General features: G+C 56.8%; 1 protein-coding gene across 2 annotated transcripts in view; it reads right to left on the bottom strand.

Moving 5' to 3' along the window:
* The window catches only part of ARHGEF4 (Rho guanine nucleotide exchange factor 4), a 207,709-nt gene extending 190,030 nt beyond the window's left edge, over positions 1–17,679 (bottom strand). For both annotated transcript variants that reach the window (XM_031008717.3, XM_031008718.3), the window contains exon 1: positions 17,563–17,679. In XM_031008717.3, coding sequence (XP_030864577.2) covers positions 17,563–17,601 — 39 coding nt within the window. In that variant the 5' untranslated portion in view covers positions 17,602–17,679. The remainder of the gene's footprint in view (positions 1–17,562) is intronic.
* Positions 17,680–21,631: the final 3,952 nt, after the last annotated feature.

Raw genomic sequence — 21,631 nt, 5'->3', positions numbered from 1 at the left:
CTTCTCAGCAGCACTTGCCAGAAACAGAGCTTCTGCAATGTGGGGCTGAGGATGAGAATGCCAGCAGCCTGACTCTCCTGGGGTGCAGCCAAAGCACCAGCCTATCAGAGGACAGGAGTGACAGCCCCGTCTTCTTGGCCATACCTGCTGGGGTAGAGCTTCCCCAGGGTGTGCCCACCCCACTTCCTAGGAAGAGGTGGGGCGTGATGCCCTCAGATTTATAGAGCCAGACTCCAAAGAATAAATGTGTGTTATTTGTCCTCCCTGCCAAAGCATGAGCTCCAGGACAGGGGTCCCAGCCTGTGCCACTGCTGATTCCCAAGCACCAAGGACAGGGTTTGGCCTATAATTTTAACACTTGAATGTTCCTTACAGCTATGATGTAATTAATAATTCTGTGGATTTTATGAACCATTTTGTGCAGGTATGCTATAACTTTTTTATTTACCGTTTCTCTTTTATTGGTCATGTTTCTTGGCTTCCCAAGTTATTTCCACACACATCAGATTTTATCCTTACAGTGACCCTATGAAGTGAGCAGGGCAGGACATTCCCATTTGACAGACAAGAGGACTAAGACTTCTCTCCTACAGGCTAAGAAACCTGCCCAGAATCTCACAGCAAGGTATGGGCAAGGCTGAGACTAGCCTGTAGGTATGACTGTCCATCCTTCAAGGCTAACTAAGCTCACTACAATATCTCTGTGGCCTGCATCCTCCGGCTCACCTCCTGAGCCACACAGTAGGGCCCACCATTCCTGGGATGATGGCAGGGCTTGTGTGGTTTTCCCACAACACTGGACCCAAGCAAGGCTGCTGCTCACATGCTGTGTCCTGGTGCTGTGCCGACTCCCACTGGAGAGGGGCAGACCGCACCATAGGCCCCTAGGAGAGCCAAAGACAACGGGAGATGTTGCTCTTCCTGGACACCGATGTGCACAGGCACCAGGATCATGGACAGCCCACACCTGGCTCAGCAGCTCATCCCCAGGGGACACACAGGAGGCCCAGGCCTGCCGAGCGGAGACATGCCCCTCCCTCACAACACCTGTGAAACAGGCAGGTGAAGACTGGCCATGTACTTTGCAGAGTGGCACGTGATTGAGGCTCAGAAAGGAAGGGAGAGGTGGCTGCACGAGATGCCTTGTCTAGACCTCACCTGGACTCGGGAAGTCTGAAAAACAACTCTGTGAAGCCGGCAGGATGTTCCAGGAAAGAAGGCAGAGACCAGCCAAGCCGTGTGCCCAGAGAGGCTCTCCTACCTCAGGCTCAGGGCTCCCTCCTCCACCAGCTACTCTGAATTTTCTACCATCAGGATCCATCACTGGCCACGTGCACAGTAGCTAACACGCACTGTGAATCATCATGCAGATCCTCTGGCAGACCCCAAGTTGGGCCTTGGGATAGGTGTGGGGATTCCGGGGTCCCTCATGGTGCCATATGAAGGCCGAGCAGGACAATGGAAACAGCCCCCTGGGACCCAAAGCACAAAACATGCATGGCCTTGGTGCTGGACATGCCCTGCTGACCCTCGATGGGGGCATCAGGCTGCTGGAAGGAGGTTCTTCCCAGCTGCCCAGGTGGCAGGCCCCGCCCAGGGCGATCAGTCTGCTCTGAGCCTCCAGATGGGGCAGCCGGCTGCTGCTGAGCTCCCAGCTGCCAAGGCTGCCCTTGTGTCGCTCAGCCCTTTTCTGTCTGCTCCTGGGCTCTGGGCTCACAGAGGACAACCCTGAGGAGTGGTGCCTCCTGTGGTGCTGGCTTGAGACTCAGCACAAGCGGCATCTCACTGTCTCCCCACTGCAGCTCTCCACCACCCGCAGGAGGCGACGGGGCTCAGGCCCACCTCAGTCCTGCTCGGCTTTCAGATCTCTCTCCCATCCTGCAGTCTCCTCCTGAGACTCTTGGAGTTCTGCACATCGTGCTCGCTCGCCTCCGTGCAGGGCGTCCCACCTTATGGGCCAGGCTCCCCCAACCCATCCCACAGTCAGTCTTGCCCGGGGACTTACTCGGCTCACAGTCCCCCCCACCCCCACCAGCTCACAGTCTGGCCCGATGGCTCCCCACTCCCCACAGTCAGTCTCATCAAGGCATCGCTTCATCTGTGCAGCCTCCTTGGAGGTCCTGGAGGCAGAACGGCGCCCCGATGTTGTGCCTTGTGACTGTGTCCTGCCTGACACCACACTGTGGTCTGCTATCACCTGTCCATCCTCTCGGCTCCCCAAGACTCTCCTTTCCCCTTTAACAGGGTTGAGAGTTTCCTTTCCTGGGCTCCCCACACCAGCCATGCCCTGGTCATATCTCCCACTGCACAGGTGACGCTGTCGCTGTGGGCCAGCCCACCTGTCTCCACCACTAGACCCATGAGCTCGTCAGAAGGGAGGGCCTGCCTGAGCCTCTGCATCCCCAGCCCCAGCGCAGGGCGTGCCGTGGAGCAGGCGCTCAGCCAACTCTTGAAAGAATAAAAGCTGTGAAGTTGGAATGGCTCATCTCCCCCACTGTAAAAATAACATCTGTAATAATAAAATAGCTATGGATAAAGTGCTGCCACGTGCCCTGTGCCTTTTAGACATTATTTAATCCTAACATGAGGCAAGTCTGATTGTCTGTATTCTCCAGGTAAGGAAACTGAAGTTCAGGACAGTTAAGCACCAACCTGGCAGGTGGCAGCATTTGAATTTGGACCCGGTCTCCAGCTTCTACAAACATTCACTCACGATGTCTCATTTAGGCCTTACACAAGCCCGGAGAGACTGGCAGAGCAGGTCAACAACCCTGCATTTCCTGCTGGCTGTGTCCATGGAGGCCCCGGGAGGGTTGGGACCTTGTTCCAGCTCACGGATGAGCTGAGGACAGCAGCAGTCAGAAGGATCACAGTGGCCAAGAGCCACGTCATTACCCTTCTTCTTCATGTGACCCACATAGGGTCGAGCTCTGCCCTGCTGCTTTGCAGACAGACTGGAGCCCCCCCAGCCCATCCACTCCACCCTCTCGGATAGAGACCATGTGCAGCCGCCCACTCAGGCCCGGAGCACCTGCACAGTGGGCAAAGGGCAGGCCTCGGCAGTACAGCAAACTCCCCAACCCGCATGAACCGCACCAGGTTCTGGCTGAGAGCACATTCTCACCCCATTCCCAGCTGCCTGTCTCATGGGAAGATGTGAGCTTCCTTCCCCTGAGAAGACACAACAGTGTGAGCACCAGCACTGCATGGTTGATGGATGCGAACCAGGGCTGGCTGCAGAGCTGGCGCCAGCACCCTCCTGACAGTTGGCGCCACCAACAGATGCATCCAGATTAGTGTCCTCTCTGCCCTGCATTCCCAGGTCACAGCTGCCTGGCTGCCAGGGCAGGAAAGGGACATGCTGGCCTCTGGCAGGTCCTATCCCAACCACCCTTCTCAAAGTGCAGGCACTTCTCTGCTCCACAGCGGTCAGGACGCCGGTGTTCACAGCACAGAAAGCTGGCGGACCCATGTCCTGCCTGCCCTCCCACAGCTCTGCAAGGGGACCCAGCAGGCTGGTTTTTTTGGTTGTGCAGCAGAATGAACCCATTCCAAGGAGCTGAGTGAACGGCCTAAAGTTGGAACTCGGGGGCTGCCCAGGCTATACCAAGGGCCTGAAGCCCCTCAGGCCTGCATGGGACAGAAGCCTCTCCCTCTGACAATGCCCCACAGAAGCGCATGCATGACAGAGGCCCAGCAGCCTCAGCTGCCATCTGAGGGGGCCTTGTTGGAAAGACTGTACAGTGGCAGGGGGTTTGACGCTGACTCCTGCTTCCCCTTCCCGTGTGGCTCTGCTCACCTCCACATGCACCTCAGTCCCCTGTCTACCGAGGCAGGCCCCATCACAAGGGCATCTGAAGGTAGGGACATGGGGTAGGGACACCACCCTGTGGCCCACTGCACCCCTGCTTGGGGCACTGTAGCCCCCACAATCTGCCCTACTTCCCATGGGCTATGTGCCCACCTTGTGGACACAGACAGCCCACCTGGGGGAACCTGTGTCCTTGCAGGGGGAGGTGTTGGGCAATTCGGAATTGGAAGGCTGAGCAGCAGCCGTTTGGATGCTGGCTGTGGATGATGGACAGCTGGAGAGGCTCCCAGGACTGGGCTCATGGAGGGAGCAGAGCAGAGCCAGCTCCCAGAAAGCCTCTGGCCACAGGCAGCAGCAGCTGCCTAGGCAGACTTGGGACATGGGTATCATCAGAAACAACAGCTCTCCATGGTGTCCTGAGAGGAGACCTCTCCACATGAGGGGTACCAGGGACACAGCAGGCAGTGGCCAGTGGCTCCTCCTTCCTCAGGTACAGACAGGCCTGATCCCACACACTTCCCAAGAGGCCCCTAGAGAGGCTGCCCCCTCCCTGGGGCACTGGCCCAACTGCTCCTATGAGTCCCTCTGAGGATGCCCTAGAAACGTGGGCTGCTTTGAGAACCCCCATGGGGCCAGGAGGTTGACCCAGCAGTAGGGGAGGCTCCCGGTGGGGTGAGGGCTTGGGACCTCCCTAGGATGCCACACACTGGCCCCAGACCACATGTGCAGTTACAACGTCCTGTTTCCTGCTTACAAAGATGCCACTAAGTCAAGGAGAGCTTTTGAGGAAGAAGAAAAAATCATTATGTTAAATGTACACATCAATTACAAATGCATTTTCATTTCACAAGTATTATACCGTTTTTTAAAAAGTGTATCCTAGGCTGGGTAAGGTGGCTCACGCCTGTAATCCCAGCACTTTGGGAGGCTGAGGTGGGTGGATCACTTGAGGTCACAAGTTTGAGACCAGACTGGACATGGTGAAACGCAGTCTCTACTAAAAATACAAAAATTAGCTGGACGTGGTGGTGCGCACCTGTAATTCCAGCTACTCAGGAGATTGAACCTGGGAGGAGGAGGAGGTTGCAGTGAGCTGAGATCGCGCCACTGCACTCCAGCCTGGGCGACAGAGCAACACTCCGTCTCAGAAAAAAAAAAAAAAAAGTATCCTAGATCATGGAAAGGAGATGTGTGATAGTGGTCCCTCTGCTCAGAGATTGAGGGTCTCCTCCTTCAAGTTCCAGGGCAGACAGGCAGCCTGGGACAGCCTGTGGGGTGCCCCCAGGAGCAGAATGGCTGCCATCCCACCTCACAGGCAAGGGCACTGGGGCCCCAGGCAAGGTTGTCTCTAAGGGCAGCAAAGGGGGTGACCCTCCCTATAGGGCACAGAAAATTTCCCTGCATCCTAAAGCCTCCCCAGCCCTGCCCGCATCTCTCTGCCCCCTGGCATGACAATACTCACCCAACAAAACAGGGTGTTCTTGCCCCAACGCTCCCCAGCTTTTTAATCACTCTCCCGTTACTCTTTGGGGAGCTCCGGGAGGTGGGCACACTGAGAAACAAACTAAAGTTGGGACACTGAGAGGGGTCACGGAGCCAGAACCCAGGTCCCAGATCCCAAGGGAGGGTGGGAAGAGGTGCTCTTGGCTGGGGATGGGGACCCAAGGAGGAGGGGGGCAGCAGGGGAGTCCCCACAGCTGTCCTCTCCTCCTCTGCCACTGGGGGGTGCACAGGTGGGCAGTGCCCCCAACTGGCATGGCTGGGATGGAGGATCCGAGGTGCCCAGGGCCCGCTTAGCCTCTCCAAGGCACAGCTCCCATTCTGCTCACCACCCTCCAGCTCCAGAATGGGGGCTGGTGCCTGGCACCTCCCCTTCAGGGCCCATCACCCCTGAGCCTCACTGCGCCACCCAGGCCTGTCTCCTGTGCCCTGTATCCCTGTCCCACTGACACTGACAACCAAGCATGTCCCCTCGGGGCCTGGTCTCCCTGCAGAACGGGAGGCGAGTGTCATGTGACTGGAACCCTCACTAAAACACGCACAGGGCCCCGGCTCCACTCACAGCTCCAAGCCCGGCACTGGAGGGAGGAAGAGACAGGATCACTCGAGCGCTGTCCTCAGGAGCTGGGGATTCGGAGCAGGAGCCTCCCTGCCGTCCACTGGTCCCTGGGCCCTGGGAATGCCACGCAGGAGGTGCCTGCATACCCATGTGGGGAGGGCTTCCAGTGCCAGCGCTCAGAGCCTTCGTTGAATTCTCACAAGGCTGCCAACCTTTACTACCCAGAGGGCTCAGAAGCCCCTGTCCAGGGGCTGCAGGTATGTCTTGCTCATGGCCTGACCTCCCTGGCACCCAGCACGGGCCTGGACTCTAACAAGACTAGTTAAATGCTGTGCGTGGGGATGAAAACACTGGCCTTGGGGTCGAGTCGGTATGCTGGGGCAGCGCACAGGGTGGTTCAGACGCGATCCTGGCCTGAGGCCCTGCTGCCCCACAGGGTGGGCGGGAGCAGCCCAGAGCGCCTCTCCCCACAGGCCTGCTGCAGCCCCTCTGAGGTCGGGAAGCCTCACCCTTCAGGCCAAAGCCACCCACCCTGTGCAGATGGCCTGCTCCCACCCTGGAGACTAGCCACAGCCCACCCTCCCTGCCCACCTGGGCAGAGGCCCCATGTCCTCAGATGACTTTCCTTCCTCTCCTCTGGAAGAGCCCCTGCAACCACGTGGCTCCCTCACACCCGTGGCCTCCACTCAGCTGGTCAGCTTCGCCCACAGACAGACCCCAGCCCAGCGGCCCAGCTCCAATCCCACACACTCCTGAGGCTCAGACCTAGCCTCTCAGAGGGGCTGTGGGGAGGGTCAGGGCATGCAGGCCCTCATGCCAGGGGCAGTGGAGCCAGCACAGGGATGGGCCTTCAAGGCCGCCTTCCATGCCTGACCCACCCTCAGGTGGAGGCCTCACCTTCTCTAAGCCAGCACTGTTCCTGTGAAGCCTCGCCTGATGTTTTCTAAACTCTAGAACTCACAGAGAGAAAGGGGACCTGGGTGGACCCAGGGAAGGACAGGACACCAAATGTGCCCCTGCTTCAGGGGGTCAGGCCCTCGGAGCCAAGCGTTGGGGTGGAAAAGCAGCTGGGGCCACAGCATTGAGCACTCAAGGTTTGCAGGTAAAAAGGAACATTCCACAAACGTCAGCACATGTGACTGTCACAGCCACCTTACAGAGAGGAACCATTATCCTCGTTTTACAGATATGAAGACTGAGGGATGAATGATTAAGTCACACCAAATGTGCACAGTTATGATCTTTTGGTGCCTCCAAGTCCAACGTGGTGACTGAAACCTCCTGTCTTCCAGATGCCTCTGGGTACCCATGAGGGCTCAATCATTTCCCCCGGCCTCCTCTGCATTGAGGCACTCATACTCCAGGTGAAAAGCGATTCAAGAGGAAGCAGGAGACGCCCCTGGTCACTAATATCACCCAGTTTGTCAGATTCAGCTCAGGCACTGAGCAGTGTCCGGAAAGGCCAGATTCCTGGGAGGGGAAGGGTAGCCTGCTTCTGGAGGGTGCAGCCGGCTTTGGGGCCAGGTGTCCGGCAGGGGCAAGGCTGGGAAAGGCCCTCAGGGTCGCCTTGACTGGACCCAGTGCGTCAGGAATCCACACCCGGCTCTTAGCCCGCGCACATCAGAATTACACCCAGGCTTTCCCTAAAGACCTGCTCAGGCCTCCTCTGGAGAATCAAATCTGGGGCTTGGAGGGCTTGGCACATGTCTGTGGATACAGTGGAAACACACTCTGTGTATCTGCCATCCGGCAGGCCCTGATTCTCCTGCTAAACGTACCCGTATCACATAACTCGACCCCCGGGGCCCACAACTCCCACCTCATGACGAATCAGAAGAACAAGCCGCTCTGGACTCATGTCTGAGCACAGACAAACGTGCATTGTCCTGACCACAGAAGCCCCATCAATGCCCTGCACCAGCTGCCTGAGTGTCCCAGCTGCCTGGCTGTCCAGCTCTGGCCTGGCTTCCTTCCTCCTTCTGCTAAAGAAAGACCCCTGACCCTAGAGCTGCCCCCGCACCTCCTGAGGGCATCCATCCAAGCAAAGTCCAGCTTCCTCAAGCCCCTCTCGCTGGGCCCGAATCCTGCCCTAAGTCCCTTCTCTCTCGCCGTCCCATATCGCTCTCCCCATGTGCACCTCCCCACGGCAGGGGTCACAGCCCCCGCAGGCAGGTTCCTGAGGGTCCTGGAGGGAGGGCGCTGGCCTGGGGGTGCTGAGAGGGAGGACTGGCTTACGCTACACAGCCAAGCGGGGCAGGGAGGCTGGCGTAGGGCCAGCAGCCTGGTCCTGCCTGGCAGTCGGTGTGGGTGGCTCCTGGGATCCCAGCACCCGAGAAGAGGTGACTCTTGGGTTGTGGGGGTCTCAGATGACCAGTCACCCCAGGCTGACAGTTCCCAGGCCCTCGGCCCTGGCGGCACCAGCCAGCAGGGACACAGCACTGATGACGCACAAACAGTTTTGGTTTGAGCTGAGCACTCAGCCGAGGAAGGCCTAACCACTGGGCACCCAGAGAGCGGATACAGGAAGCAAGGGGCTTGTTTGAGCTCTCAGAGAAGGTCCTGGGCAACAGACCTTGAGCCAGGCCTGCAGAGAGATGGCTGCCTTCTGGCCAAGGTGGGCCTGGCTTGATCGAGGTGTAACTGACGCACAATAAACTCACACACTGGAAGCACAACCTGAGGGTTTCGACCGGTGCACAGTCAGCAGCAAATCTCCACTGCCTCTGTCCTTCCTCATCTGCCCTCTGGCTTCCGCCCACGCTCACCTGTCCCCAGGCAGCCACTTGTGTGCTTTCTGTCACCGTAGGTTCGCATTTGGGATCACACCGTAGGTCTGGCTTCTGCCACTGGGCCTGGTTCCCTGGAGGCCCATCCGGCCTGATGTGTATGGCAGCAGTTCCCTCCCTCCTAGTGCTGCTCTGTGGATGTGCCGCCCTGTGAGTCGCTTCCAGGTCTTCTCACAAGCTTGAGTCCTCACACAGAGGCAGACTGTACCACTTAACCCAGCTTCTCCCACCAGCCACACCCACTGTGCCCTGAGGAGGATGTTCTCATAGTCAGCATGCCTCTGTAAAAACACACTTTCTAGGCTGGGAGCAGTGGCTCAAGCCTGTAATCCCAGCACTTTGGGAGGCCGAGGTGGGCAGATCACAAGGTCAAGAGATCGAGACCAGCCTAGCCAACATGGTGAAACCCCGTCTCTACTAAAAATACAAAAATTAGCCGGGTGTGGTGGCGGGTGCCTGTACTGGGCTCCCATGATCCTCCTGCCTCAACCTCCCAAGCAGCTGGGACTACAGGTGTGTGCACCATGCCACGCTAATTTTTTTTAAAACATTTTTGTAGAGACGGGGTCTCCCTATGTTGCCCAGGCTGGTCTGGAACTCCTGGGCTCAAATGGCCTCCCAAAGTGCTGGGATTACAGGTGTGAGCCACCGTGCCCGGCCAAAAACTCACTTTCTACCTAGAGCAGGAACTTCGGCCAGCAACATCAGGCAGCATCACACTTGGCCAAGTTTCAGAGATGGGTTTCCATTTGACCCCACTGGTTATAAGTAAAATATAGCGGGCCGGGTGGCTCACGCCTGTAATCCCAGCACTTTGTGAGGCTGAGGAGGGCGGATCATGAGGTCAGGAGTTCAAGACCAGCCTGGCCAACACGGTGAAACTCAGTCTCTACTAAAAATACAAAAATTAGCTGGGTGTGGTGGTGGGCGCCTGTAATCCCAGCTACTTTAGAGACTGAGGTAGGAGAATCACTTGAACCGGAGGTGGAGGTTGCAATGAGATGAGATCGCGCCATTACACTCCAGCCTGGGTGACAAGAGTATGAGATTCTGTCTCAAATATATATATATACATATATATATTTGGGGAAGACAAAAATAGAGATTGGGGGGGATAGCTAATAGTTGTTGGGTGCTCTCTCCACATGCTTTCCCTTGTTTTTGTTATTTTAAATTTTCACACGCCCCTGAGAGTGAAGGGGTTACATGAAGGTGCCCCAGGGCACAGAGCTCTATGGGAGAGTGGGCCCACCCAGGGGCCATCACCATCACAAAGGGACCCTGGGAAGAGGGGCAGCTTCCAAGGAGTGCTCCAAGGAGACCTCTTCTCGAGCATGGGCAATCTTTAGTTCACAGGCAAAAAAGCTGTGGAAGAGAGACAAATCGACCCCTGTGGTACAAACGTGGCTGATATCCAAGGCATTTCAAGCTAGCCAGGGTGGGACAGGGTCTCTAGGGGTTTACTGCCGGGGTTTGCATCCAGCCAACAGGGCTGTGCCCACCAGGCAGGGCGCCCCGCCTCCTTTACAACAGGGCAACGTGACGGCTGGAGGGCCTCACAGGCAGCACCATCCCTGTCTGTGGAGGATCCCGGAGCCAGGGATGGGCCAATAGGCAATATCGTTTAAACCTCACCACCTTATAACTGGCAGAAGGTGAGGGGCAGCCCATTGCAGAGATGAGGAAATCACATATGGGATCCAGAAAGACACAGCACTTCTCCTGAGCCAGGGAGCTAGTTGCGCTCAGCGGGAGAAGCAAACAAAACGTATGGGGTCAGCGACTCCTACAGGAGACCCAGAGTGAATTCAAACCCTCTGCAGGGTCTGGTACCTTCCCAGGTTATAAACAGTGGCTGGAGTCTCAGGAAGGGCTGAGGACACCTGACTGAAGCCAGTGGGAGGACAGGGACACAGAGGTGGGGCAGGCTGTGCCCAGCCCATACCTGGAGAGCAGGGCTGTGCTCCACCCAAGTTTGGAGAGAAGGTTTCAGGAGTTCATGTCTCTAGAAACATCAGTCTGGGGCCCTCTGGATTCAGGGCCCCCCTGGGGCTCTGACCTGGCCACACACAGACTCAGTGCATTTCCCGAGGATACGCTGTGGTCCAAACCCTGGCCCTGCCCTCAGAGCCGACAGCCCAGAGGGAGAGAACAACCTTTGGAGATGCCAATTATGTCCCAACAAGCAGGGGGTGCTTGAGAACTTGTGTTGTACAGAAAGACCATCTGGTGAGGTCAGGGGAGAGCCCAACGGGGCAGAGGCAGGGTCTGGAGGAAAAGCACAGGTGGGAACCATGCCCCACCTTGGAAGGGCAGTGGGGGAGAGGAGGCCTATAGCAGGAGGAAGCACTGGTGCCTCTGATCAGCAACGCAGCCAAGGCTGGCAAGTCCAGGTTAGCAGGAGGCACAGCTCAAGGGAGGCACGGAAGGCCTGCTGGCAGGCAGCTGGCTCCCCTGCTGGGTCTGCCCCACCCACTCCGCCATGCAGGAGACCAGCCTCTGTAGGGTTCAAGAGGGCAGCCCACCCCAGCTCAGGGTCTCCAGCCTTGGGTTCCTGTTGTGACCTTCACCCAGAAGAGTTCAAGGATGTAGGTGGCTCCCTGGCAGAGGCCCCAGGAACCTGGAGTTTAGACCCTCCTTCCGCCACAAATGTGGAGGGGCCAAGTGAGTCCTGGAGGATTTCTCAGTCATACACCATGAGTGGGTATTGGCTGCCCCGTGCTGAGCAGCTGCTGGGACCGGGGAGAAGAGGAGATCCCAATATAACCGAAAATCTGGCCCCATCTATCTTGAAAATAGAAAGGAGGCAGATATCCTCTCGTCCCACCCTCTGGCAGCTCAGCTAAGACCCAGCCAGGACCCTGGCTCTTGAGGACAGACCTCACCGCCTACAAAAGACACTAGAGGGTGTTGTCAGCAGAGCAGTGGAGCCCACACCCGGGGCAGCCCCACAGGCCCAGCTGCACGTCGCCCCCTTCATCCCTGCACAAGCTGGGCCAATGAGCTACCCCCAACCTGCCAAGACGTCACTCTTTTTTCACTTAACTGGAGCCCTTTACTGTCTTTGGCAATCAAGATCCTTTACTAGTAAAGAAACTGGTACCAGGATCCCTGCGGGTAAGAGATCTGCAGGAAGGTGGGGAGGAGAGCTGGGACTGCGGATTTCACCTAGTTGAAGCCAAAAGCCGTGGAAATACATTACCACGTGGAAGATGTGGAACTCCAGTATCTCACTGCCTGCATGGCCAGCCCCTAAATAATCAATGGTGGCCAAGTGACTACTGGGTGCTTTGTGGGAGAAACAGCTCTTGCTACAAAATCCAAATGAAAGGCATGAAGAATCCAAGGACTGCTGGATGCGCTTGCTACTTCTAACTGCCCTGTACAGCTTAAAGTGAGGTAATAACACACTCTGTCCTCACAGGGCCTCTCTACCACTCTACATAAAGTACGAGTATCTCTTCTCTTCTGCAGCCACAGGCCTGAGATATCCCAGAACCAAAAGCAGTCTGACTCCACCAACCTGCAGACTGGCGCATTATACAGCCAGAAGGATGTGTTGTTTCCTTGCTCCTTGAGTGATAGTCAGGGTATGGTTTGGGAAAGAGTGGAACCCTCACCTTAGGAGTGGGGATGCACTGGGGGCTCACAACCCCACTGAACCCTTGCTCTTCTCTCTGGCTGCTTCAGGCTGTTATGCCCTCCCCAGCAAGTCACCCTGTTCTGCTCATGCCCACCCTGGTCCCTTTCCCTGCCTCCAGGCCAAAGAGCAGAGTCAGATCCCAGCATAGCCAAGGGAACCAATTACAAGTGAAACCATCAAGGAAAAGACACATACTTCAGAGAACGAGGACTGTGCCAACATACACCAGCAAAAACCAGGGAGAATGGTGAGAACGGATTTGGAGCGTCCCCGACCCTGGGGGAAGAGCATCACCCCAGGCCAGGGCAATGTACTGCTGCAGGTGCGCCCCCCATGCTGGAGTCCAAGAGCCAGCAGGTGAGCTGTTGGTTCCCTGACCTCAGCTTGATAGTGGCTCCACAAAGTGAAACTGAAAAGCCAAAATCCCTTGAAGGAATCCAGATATCTGAAGAGATACAGTGTTGGTGGAGACCGATCAAGAGCAACCTGTACAACATCCCTAACCATGTCTCCAGGGGAGCCAAAAGGACCTGCCCCAGCCCGAAGCACCAAGAAACATTTAGGAAGGAGAACACCAACAGCTTGGAATATTGCCACAGACATCGTTCTCTATCAGCTGGAGATGATGATGGGAGACCTTCCCGTTGGTGGAAATTCTACAGATGAGAACGGTGAGGCTGGCACGACAGAGGATGGGAGGAAGCATTCAGGTGCCGGCAGCCAGAGGGGCACCAAGATGTTCTCATGCTGAGACTCCTTGGCACTGACGACTCACCCATGGCACTGCTAGGACTGAAATCAACAGGTAATGCCAATAGGGTCCTATCTAACGTGTGTAATATTAATAGAAATGTCAAAAAAAAAAAAAGCTTTCTAGGCCTGGCGTGGTGGCTCATGCTTGTAATCCCAGCACTTTGGGAGACTAAGGCGGACGAATCACGAGGTCAGGAGTTCGAGACCAGCCTGGCCAGCATAGCGAACTCCCATCTCTACTAAAAATACAAAAAATTAGTCGGGCATGGTGGTGTGTGCCTGTAATCCCACCTAGTTGGGAGGCTGAGGTAGGAGAACTGCTTGAACCCAGAAGACGGAGGTTACAGTGAGCTGAGATCACGCCACTGCATTCCAGCCTGGGCGACAAAGCGAGACTCTGTCTCAAACAAACAAACAAACAACCATTTTTTAAAACTAGGTCTGGTAGGCAGGAGTCTACCATGAGTGCCTAAAACAACATCCGGCGCATAGTAGGTGTTCAACCAATATTTGCTGAATAAACTGCATTGCCTCTTGCCCAATTCCCAGATTTCTCAATAGACCCAAAACTCCTTGAGTTGTAGGGAGGCTGGTCACCTGCGTAACAGCACAGGTATATGCCGTGAATCTTCCAGAGCCTCCTGGACAGAGAAGTACCTGGACCTCCCGGCACCACTGAGGGCTGGTTCTGAGCTGACACTGTTCCTGGTAGCCCAGAATGTCTCCACAGCCTGCCACCAGGAGTGAGGCTTGCCAGAGGCAGTGGCATGCAGGCCATGACGAGAGCTGTGCCCTGCGTCCACCTCATGGCAGCCCACTGGGATCCCAAACCTGTCCTATGGCAATTTCCCTAGTTCCTGAGTGCTCAGGTGACAAACACATGCCAGTACGTGGCAGGAACTTCATCCTGGCTTCCTGAGCCATGGTGTGGAGGCTTCTGTGGTGGGAAAGACTACCTGGATGGCTCTACAACTCCCTCCCCTCCAAAACAGTGGCTCATTAGCAACACCTCATCCCTGGAGACTGAGAAACCACCAGCACCCAAGGAAGAAGACGCTGCTGCATCCCCCCTTAACCTGCCAGGTAGGCTTGTGCAGGAGACACGGGGCCTTGAAAATGCGGTGGACGGCTCTGGGTTCAATCAAGTGGATTCTCTCATCAGCTGTGCTGTCCCACTTATGACCTCCCTACCAGACTGAAGCTGTCACAATCCTTGGCATAGTATAGAGCCACTGATTGGATGAAAACTCGGTCTATGTGTGTGTGTGCACCTGTGTGTACACCTGTGTGTCTGTGTGTGTGCCTGTGTGTCCCAAGTGTGTATGCCTGTGTGTGTGTGTGTGCCCATATGTATACCTATGTATGCCTGTGTGTGTGTGCCTATGTGTGTGCTTCCTGCTGCAGTACTCAGGAATCCACGGAAGTGGGTTGGCTTCCCTGTCATGGGGCACAGCATCCCACCTTCACGACTTGTCTTGGCTTACTGATTCTGGGCCACGATTTAGCCAACAAAGACCTTGACCTTTCTCTCCCGAGGACCTCATGTGGGTCTGCTGCACACTAACAGGTCTTGGAGGAAACCAAGCAGCAAAGTACCCTAAGTGTTAGGACATACATGTACCAGAGAGTAGGACGTACATTCCATGAAAATACAGGGACCTGCCACTTCAGTGACGGCTCCAGGCAGGCAGCAGGGGGTCCAGCTGTCTGGAACATTTTGAAATACACCCTCGAAAGCAAAAGTCATGCTTGGCCCACACACGATGCTGGGAGGGCCTCTGGATTTTTGAGACAACATATTTTCCTTTTGGGTGTGCTGCTCCTCTGACTCATTTGCTGGTGACCCCCAAGGCGGTGCACCTGTGTGGGCCCCTGGCAGGTGCAGGCTCTCCAACTGGTCTGCCTGCAAGGGGAGGGACTCTGCCACACGACTGTCATGCCCCATGGATCCCACGGTGCCCAACGTGCCCAAGCAGATCTGTGTGCTGTACAGAGTCTGTACCAAGTGCCACCAGAAGGCACACCTGGGGCCTTGGGGTCCTCCTCCTGGGCTTGGTGGAGACTAGCTGCATCTTGGCTAACAGAGTCTGACTGGGAGACCCAGATAATCTGAGGTTCCCAGAATGAAGTGGCCTTTTCTGGCCCAGTCCAGCACCCATCATCAGGGGTACCTCATAGGACCAATCCCTGGGGACACCAGGAGGCACCAGGCGGTGACTGAAGCACGTAGCTCCTCTGCCCACCCCACAACCTGTGTCCTCACGGGGTATTTATTCCTCACGACCAGTGTCTGAGAGGAACAAGTATGAACTACGTTGTCGGTCGCTCGGCAAGACACACTCACACAGCCAGAGGTGGACTGCTGTGGCAGTCAGAGCCCCTCCCATGTGGACAGCAGAAAGGAGACCCTCTGAGGGGCACAGGTGATGCTTCCTGTGGTGTGCATGGGGAGGCCTCAGGTGTCTCAGGACCTACAGGGACCTGAGGCAGACACACGGCAGAAAGTATGGAAAGGCCTCTCTGAATAGATGGGGAACTGGAGGACAGTGTGTGTCAGGAATACTTTCACAAAGGCCAAATCCCAGGAGCCTCCCAGGCAGCAGCAGGCAAGGTGGCTGCCCAGAGATGTCCAGTGGTCTCTCCTCCAGCCACACTCCGCCTGCTCCTGGAGCTTCTGGGGCCAGCTGGGTGACTCAGATTCTGCCCAGGCATCTCGGATTCTGTCCGGCCACCTTCCCCTCACCTGGGCAACTCCTTGCCACCCTTGCTGTGGGTGCAGCAGAACCAAGGTCCAGGGCTCACCACTTCATAAACACACTCACATTTCTTTCCTTCCTTCCTTCCCTCCTTCCTTCCTTCCTTTCCTTCCTTCCTTCCTTCTTTTCTTTTTCTTTTTTTTGAGACGGAGTCTCGCTCTATCACCCAGGCTGGAGTGCAGTGGTGCTATCTCGGCTCACTGCAACCTCTGTCTCCCGGGTTCAAGCAATTCTCCTGCCTCAGACTCCCAAGTAGCTGGGATTACAGGCGCCCACTACCGCGCCCGGCTGATTTTTGTATTTTTAGCAGAGACGGGGTTTTGACATGTTGGCCAGGCTGGTCTCGAACTCGTGACCTCAGGCGATCCGCCCCCCCACTCGGCCTCCCAAAGTGCTGAGATTACAGGCATGAGCCACCGCGCCGGCCCACACTCACATTTTCTAATAAGACCTTCACACTAACCCTGAAAGGTGTGGAGGGTGTGGAAACATCACCCACATTTTTCAAAACAAAGACCCAGGTGGTTATGTGATCGTCCCAAGATTGTACACCTCCTCAATGACAGAGTCGGCATTTGAAGGGGGTCTGAGCTCTTCCAAGCCATCTCCTACACTCACCAGCACAGGTTACTGAAAGGCTGCCTTCCCGGCTGTCCGGCCCTCTCCACTCTTGATGCCTGTATCACTTCGTTATCGCTGAGGGTGGGAGCTGATGCCAGGCTAGCGGATAGGCTGAGGGCAGGGCTCCTGCAGGTCTGCCCTGGGTCACCTGGCTTCCTGCCCCTTTCACTAGAGCTCTCAGGGCCACAGAACTCCGACCTCAACCTCCCGTCTTCAACTCTGGGAGAAGATGGCTGCACAGCCAAGTAGGGCGCCCTCCCACCCTCCCGCCCCGACAGCCCCACACAGGTCTGCCTCCCCCTGGACCTGCAGCTGACAGCTGGCGGCTCTTCCTCGCCTCTCCTTTCATGCAGTTGCTCCCGGAGTCGGAGCCCATCGGAGCTCAGCACCACCCAGCGTCGCAACCACCCTCCCGCTGGCTCACCTGGGGAGGTCGGGCTTGGCAACCTGTGGCCGGCCACCCCTGACAGTGCCCCGGAGCCCCCGGCCCATCTTGGGGTTCCTGTGGGGGCAGCGAGGTGGAGGCGTCCCAACTGAGTGGGTCCCGGATGGTGAGCGGGCCCGGAAATCGGGCCAGAGAGGGGGCACGCCGAGCAGGAGCCCAACAGCCCCGACCCCAGTTCCAGCCCCTTGCCGCTGCTACGCCCTCGCGTACTCTCAGCCTGGGGAATAACAACAGCAACCACTTCTCCGGTACCCACCGGGCCGGCACCAGCCCTCCTTCCCAAAACAGCTGGTACCGCGCCAAGCAGCAGAGGCTCCGAGTGCCCTGCGCGCCCAGGCCGGTCCAGGCAGCGGCTCCGAGTGCCCCGCGCGCCCAGGCCGGTCCAGGTGCGGGGAGGCCGGCTCAGGCGCTCGCCCTTGCCCTCTCAGGGGCTCGCCCCGGGCCGCCGTCCCTACCGCCCCCAACGGAGCCCCCTCCTTCCCCGCGCTCGAGACGGCCCCACTTTGCAGGACGCCGCCTCCGGTCTGCACGTCGGAAAGTTGGGAGCGGCGGGGAGCCACGAGGGTGTCCCCACCCACCGGGTGTCCAGGGGACGGCCCGGGGCGCAGCAGCCAGCGCGGGCTGTGCTCCTCCCCACCCGCGCAGGGCGCCGCGAGCCCGACCGCAAGTCCCGGACGCCGGCTCTCACCTTGAAGAAGCTCCGGAGGAAGTGCACGACGCTGAGCATGGTGGCCGCCGGGACGCCCGGAGCCCGGCCGCAGCACTACCAGCCGCGCCGCCGAGCCCGCTCCACCGACGCCACCCCGCGCCCCGCCCTAGGGTCCGCCCCCGCGCCCTCGCTGGGACGCTCCGCCCCCCCAAACCTGGCCACTGGAGGCACGTGAGGTCCAGGCTTCTGCCCTGCCCGCCCCAGGGCTTTGGTCACCCGCGGGACTGGGCACGCACAGGCACACAGCAGAGCCGTCCACAGACCCGGCCCAGGGGCCGCCGGGATCATCCCGCCCAGCCGAGCTCCTGGGCCGCCTTGAAGCCTAGGAGTGTTTTCTCAGAGAGAAAGCAGCACGCTTCTTGCGCATTTGCACATCTCCAACGCAGCGCTTCGGCCTGTCCTCCGCACTGGAGACTCAGGTGCCTCCGCCCTCCTGAGAGCAGGGGCGGCCTCTCTGCTGAGAGTTCTGATTGTCAAGCTCCCAGAACTTTCAGAGCTCAGTCCGCCCAGCGTTCTTGTTTACCAGTTGAGGAAACGGAGGCCCAGAGAGGCTGTGCAGCGCTCCGGCACTCACACACCTGGTGGGGACAAATGTGGACTAGGATATCTGGGACCGCAGTCTTGGCCTCCAGCTCCCTCTTGCCTCCCACTTACCTTTCCAGGTGTGTCCTGCAGATAGGATGTAAGTGAATGGTCACATCCATAACCATTAAGGAGCGCAGCTTTCTGCTAAGGGGCAAAGGGAAGTCCTCGCTGCTTTCTTTGCAGGGGTTTAAGGAGACAGGGCCTGCCAGGAAACACTCTAACCAGCCCTAGGACCGCACTATTTTAAATCAGAAGAAAAAAACTGAGTATAATAAAATAATAATGAATCTAGCCTGGAGTATATTCATCTTTATATGAATGCAGTTGTAAACTCTAATTTTAACTATTTTATTTTATGCAGGAAGAGGCCCACGAAAGCTAAGACCCCAAGGCCCGTGTGCACCATACTGCAGCCCTGCTCCGTCCACCATTCCTGGGATCGGCGCCCCACAGAGGGAGAGCATCTGCCCAGACTGGCTTTTTGCACCCCCGCTCAAGCCTGCACCCTCGTCCAAGTCCTAGCCCCACTGAACGCTATGCCTGGTCAGCAGTGCGTGTCAGGGGTGCCTGGCAGAGTGTGCATTTTCCCTACACCCAACCTGTCTCTGCCTCTCCCCAGGCCCTCACAGCAACCAGGCCAGGCGAGAAGCTTGGGAGATAGATACCCAGAGGAGGCACTGTGGGGCCATCTGAAGATCCTGCGTCCCCTGTCACAGGCTTTATGTCACCCAGGGTCCATGACTGTGCTAGAAGCATGTCCCTGAGGCCCATGGTGGTGGGAGGAGGGTGTGGGATTCGGATCTGGGCACCTGGCTGTGCTGCACACCAGTTGTGTAATCATGATCATCTGCTCTAAACACGTATCTTTAACATTCGAGAGGAATGACCTCCTGGTGGGGTTGCCATGGAGAGTACGTGAGAAATTAAACCTCACAGGTGCTCAGCAAAAGTTAATTCCCTCTTCTCTGAAGGCTTAAAGTGCTAATCCCCTGGCGAGGGGGGAGGTCCAGTGAAAATACACAACCCCTGGCCACAGGTTCCATTGTTGTCTGGACTCCTCTGTCTGACCAGTGGACAGCCCTGGACCTGGGTTCTCAGACCTGAGTCAGAACCACGTGGAGGACACCATAGAGCTTAGGCTGCTGCCCCTCACTGCTGCCCCCCTCTCACAGGATCTGGGGTGGGGCCTGAGAATTTGCATTTTAACATGTTTCCAGGTGACCCTGAAGCTGCTGGCCCTGGGACCACACTTAGAGAACCCCTGGTTCAGGCTATGGGGCCTGGGTCAGGCTCGCCGTCTAGCAGAGGATCAGACCCCAGGTTGGAGCATAACCGTCATGATGGCTCCATTCATCAGGCACCTGCTGTGTCCCCGCACGCCCAGATCCCTGCCACAGTGCAGCCTCCCTAGAGAAGTGACATCCAATGCTCGAGGGGAAATAAATCAAAGGTAGTTTATGTCTGTCTTTTCCTTCTGGTGAACATGGTTTTAGGAGGACTTGACTGCACTGTGGTGTGCTCTCTCTTTTGCCGTTATTAAAAATAAGAAAGGCAGGCCTGTTTGAGTCGCTGAAGGATTTGTACAATAGAGTTTCTAGTCAGTGGAGCATCCCATGTTTAAATATGACCCCGACTTCATGTCTGTCACATATGGCAATTAAACAGGTTCAGCAGCATAGGGGAGTGAAGTGAGTGGTAGGAGAGAAAACATCGCAGCAGATTCCAAGTGGCAGAGAGAGCGTGGGCACGGGGTGGACCGATGGAACTTACAGGGGCTTGTGCTTTCCTCGCTGGGCAGCCTGGGCCACTCGCTTTACTTCTCTGGCCCAGAGACCACAGGCATACATATAGACAGACCTACACTACCAGCTGGGGCCTGAGTCACAAAAGACAGAAACTTCCCCTGGCTACTCTAGCAGGAAAGGGATTTTTGCAAGAATATGGAGTAAGGCATAGGCAGAGGGAGGTGTGCTGACCTGGGAAGCAGGCAGCCAGCTGGCTACAGCAGCAGCAGCAGCCAGAGCTCACCAGACAGACTGCCCACTAGGGAGGCTGGGGCTGGTGTCTCTCCCTGCAGCTTTGCTCCTAGACTCTGGCCTCCTGTAATCTCTGCCGACGATCCCTGGGTCCCTGGTCCTTGACCAGCTCCAAAGATGTAAAGTCCAGGACCACCCGCGTGTTGCTGTCTGACTGCTGGTGAGTCAGGGGAGCCATTGTGAGGAGGGCATGAGCCTTTAGCTAGCCTGGTGGAAAGCCAGCCTGCTTGTACAGCTGTCATAGGTGGGGGACAGAAATCAGGGACACGTTGGAAACAGAATCTTTTTTTTTTTTGAGACGGAGTCTCCCTCTGTCACCCAGGCTGGAGTGCAGTGGCATGATCTTGGCTCACTGCAAGCTCCACCTCTCAGGTTCATGCCATTCTCCTGCCTCAGCCTCCAGAGTAGCTGGGACTACAGGCGCCCGCCACCACTTCCAGCTGAATTTTTTTTTTTTGTATTTTTAGTAGAAACGGGGTTTCACCGTGTTAGCCAGGATGGTCTCAATCTCCTGACCTCGTGATCCGCCTGCCTCGGCCTCCCAAAGTGCTGGGATTACAGGCATGAGCCACCACACCCGGCGGAAACAGAATCTTAAAAGAGCTCCTCAGGTCAGAAAGCTGGGCTGACCCTAATGATGGCATTCTCTGGGGTGAATATGTAGCGCCGAGTTCAGACTAAGTGACCCCTGACACGCGGGCTGGGCCTGCAGACAGCCAGCTCCGACAGTCAGCGAGGGGCAGTGGCTGGCGGTCAGCCACAGAAAGGCGCAGGGACGCTGCTGTTCCCTCTAGGCTGGGCCCAGGAGGAGGCAATGCCCAGGAGAGGGGCTTCACTGCCTCGTCCCCAACTCTTCAAGTTACATTCCCTCCCTCCCTCCTTTTCTTTTCTTTTCTTTTGTTTTCTTTTCTTTTCTTTTCTTTCTTTCTTTCTTTCTTTTTTTCTTTTTTTCCTTCCTTCCTTCCTTCCTTCTTTTTGTTTCTTTCTTTTCTTCCTTTCTTCCTTTCTTTCTTTCTTTTGTTGGAACCTCACTCTGTTGCCCAGGCTGGAGTGCAGTGGCACCATCTCACCTCACTGCCACCTCCATCTCCCAGGTTCAAGCAATTCTTCTGCCTCAGCCTCCCGAGTAGCTGGGAGTACAGGCATCGACCACCACGCCCAGCTAATTTTTTTGTATTTTTAATAGAGATGGAGTTTCACCACGTTGGCCAAGCTGGTTTTGAACTCCAGACCTCAAGTGATCTGCCCGCCTCGGCCTCCCAAAGTGCTGGGATTATACATGTGAGCCACCGTGCCTGGCCTTGAGTTACATTTTCATGGGGACTTGGGACAATCGGAAATGCATCCACCGCACTTGCAGACTGACTGGTGATCCTGAAATGATGGCGTGTGGGAGAGGCATGGGCTTCCTTTAAGAGCCGCCAGAG

The sequence above is a fragment of the Gorilla gorilla genome, chromosome 11 (genome assembly GCF_029281585.2).
Source record: "Gorilla gorilla gorilla isolate KB3781 chromosome 11, NHGRI_mGorGor1-v2.1_pri, whole genome shotgun sequence".
NCBI lineage: Eukaryota > Metazoa > Chordata > Mammalia > Primates > Hominidae > Gorilla > Gorilla gorilla.
This window is presented reverse-complemented; position numbering and strand designations above follow the sequence as displayed.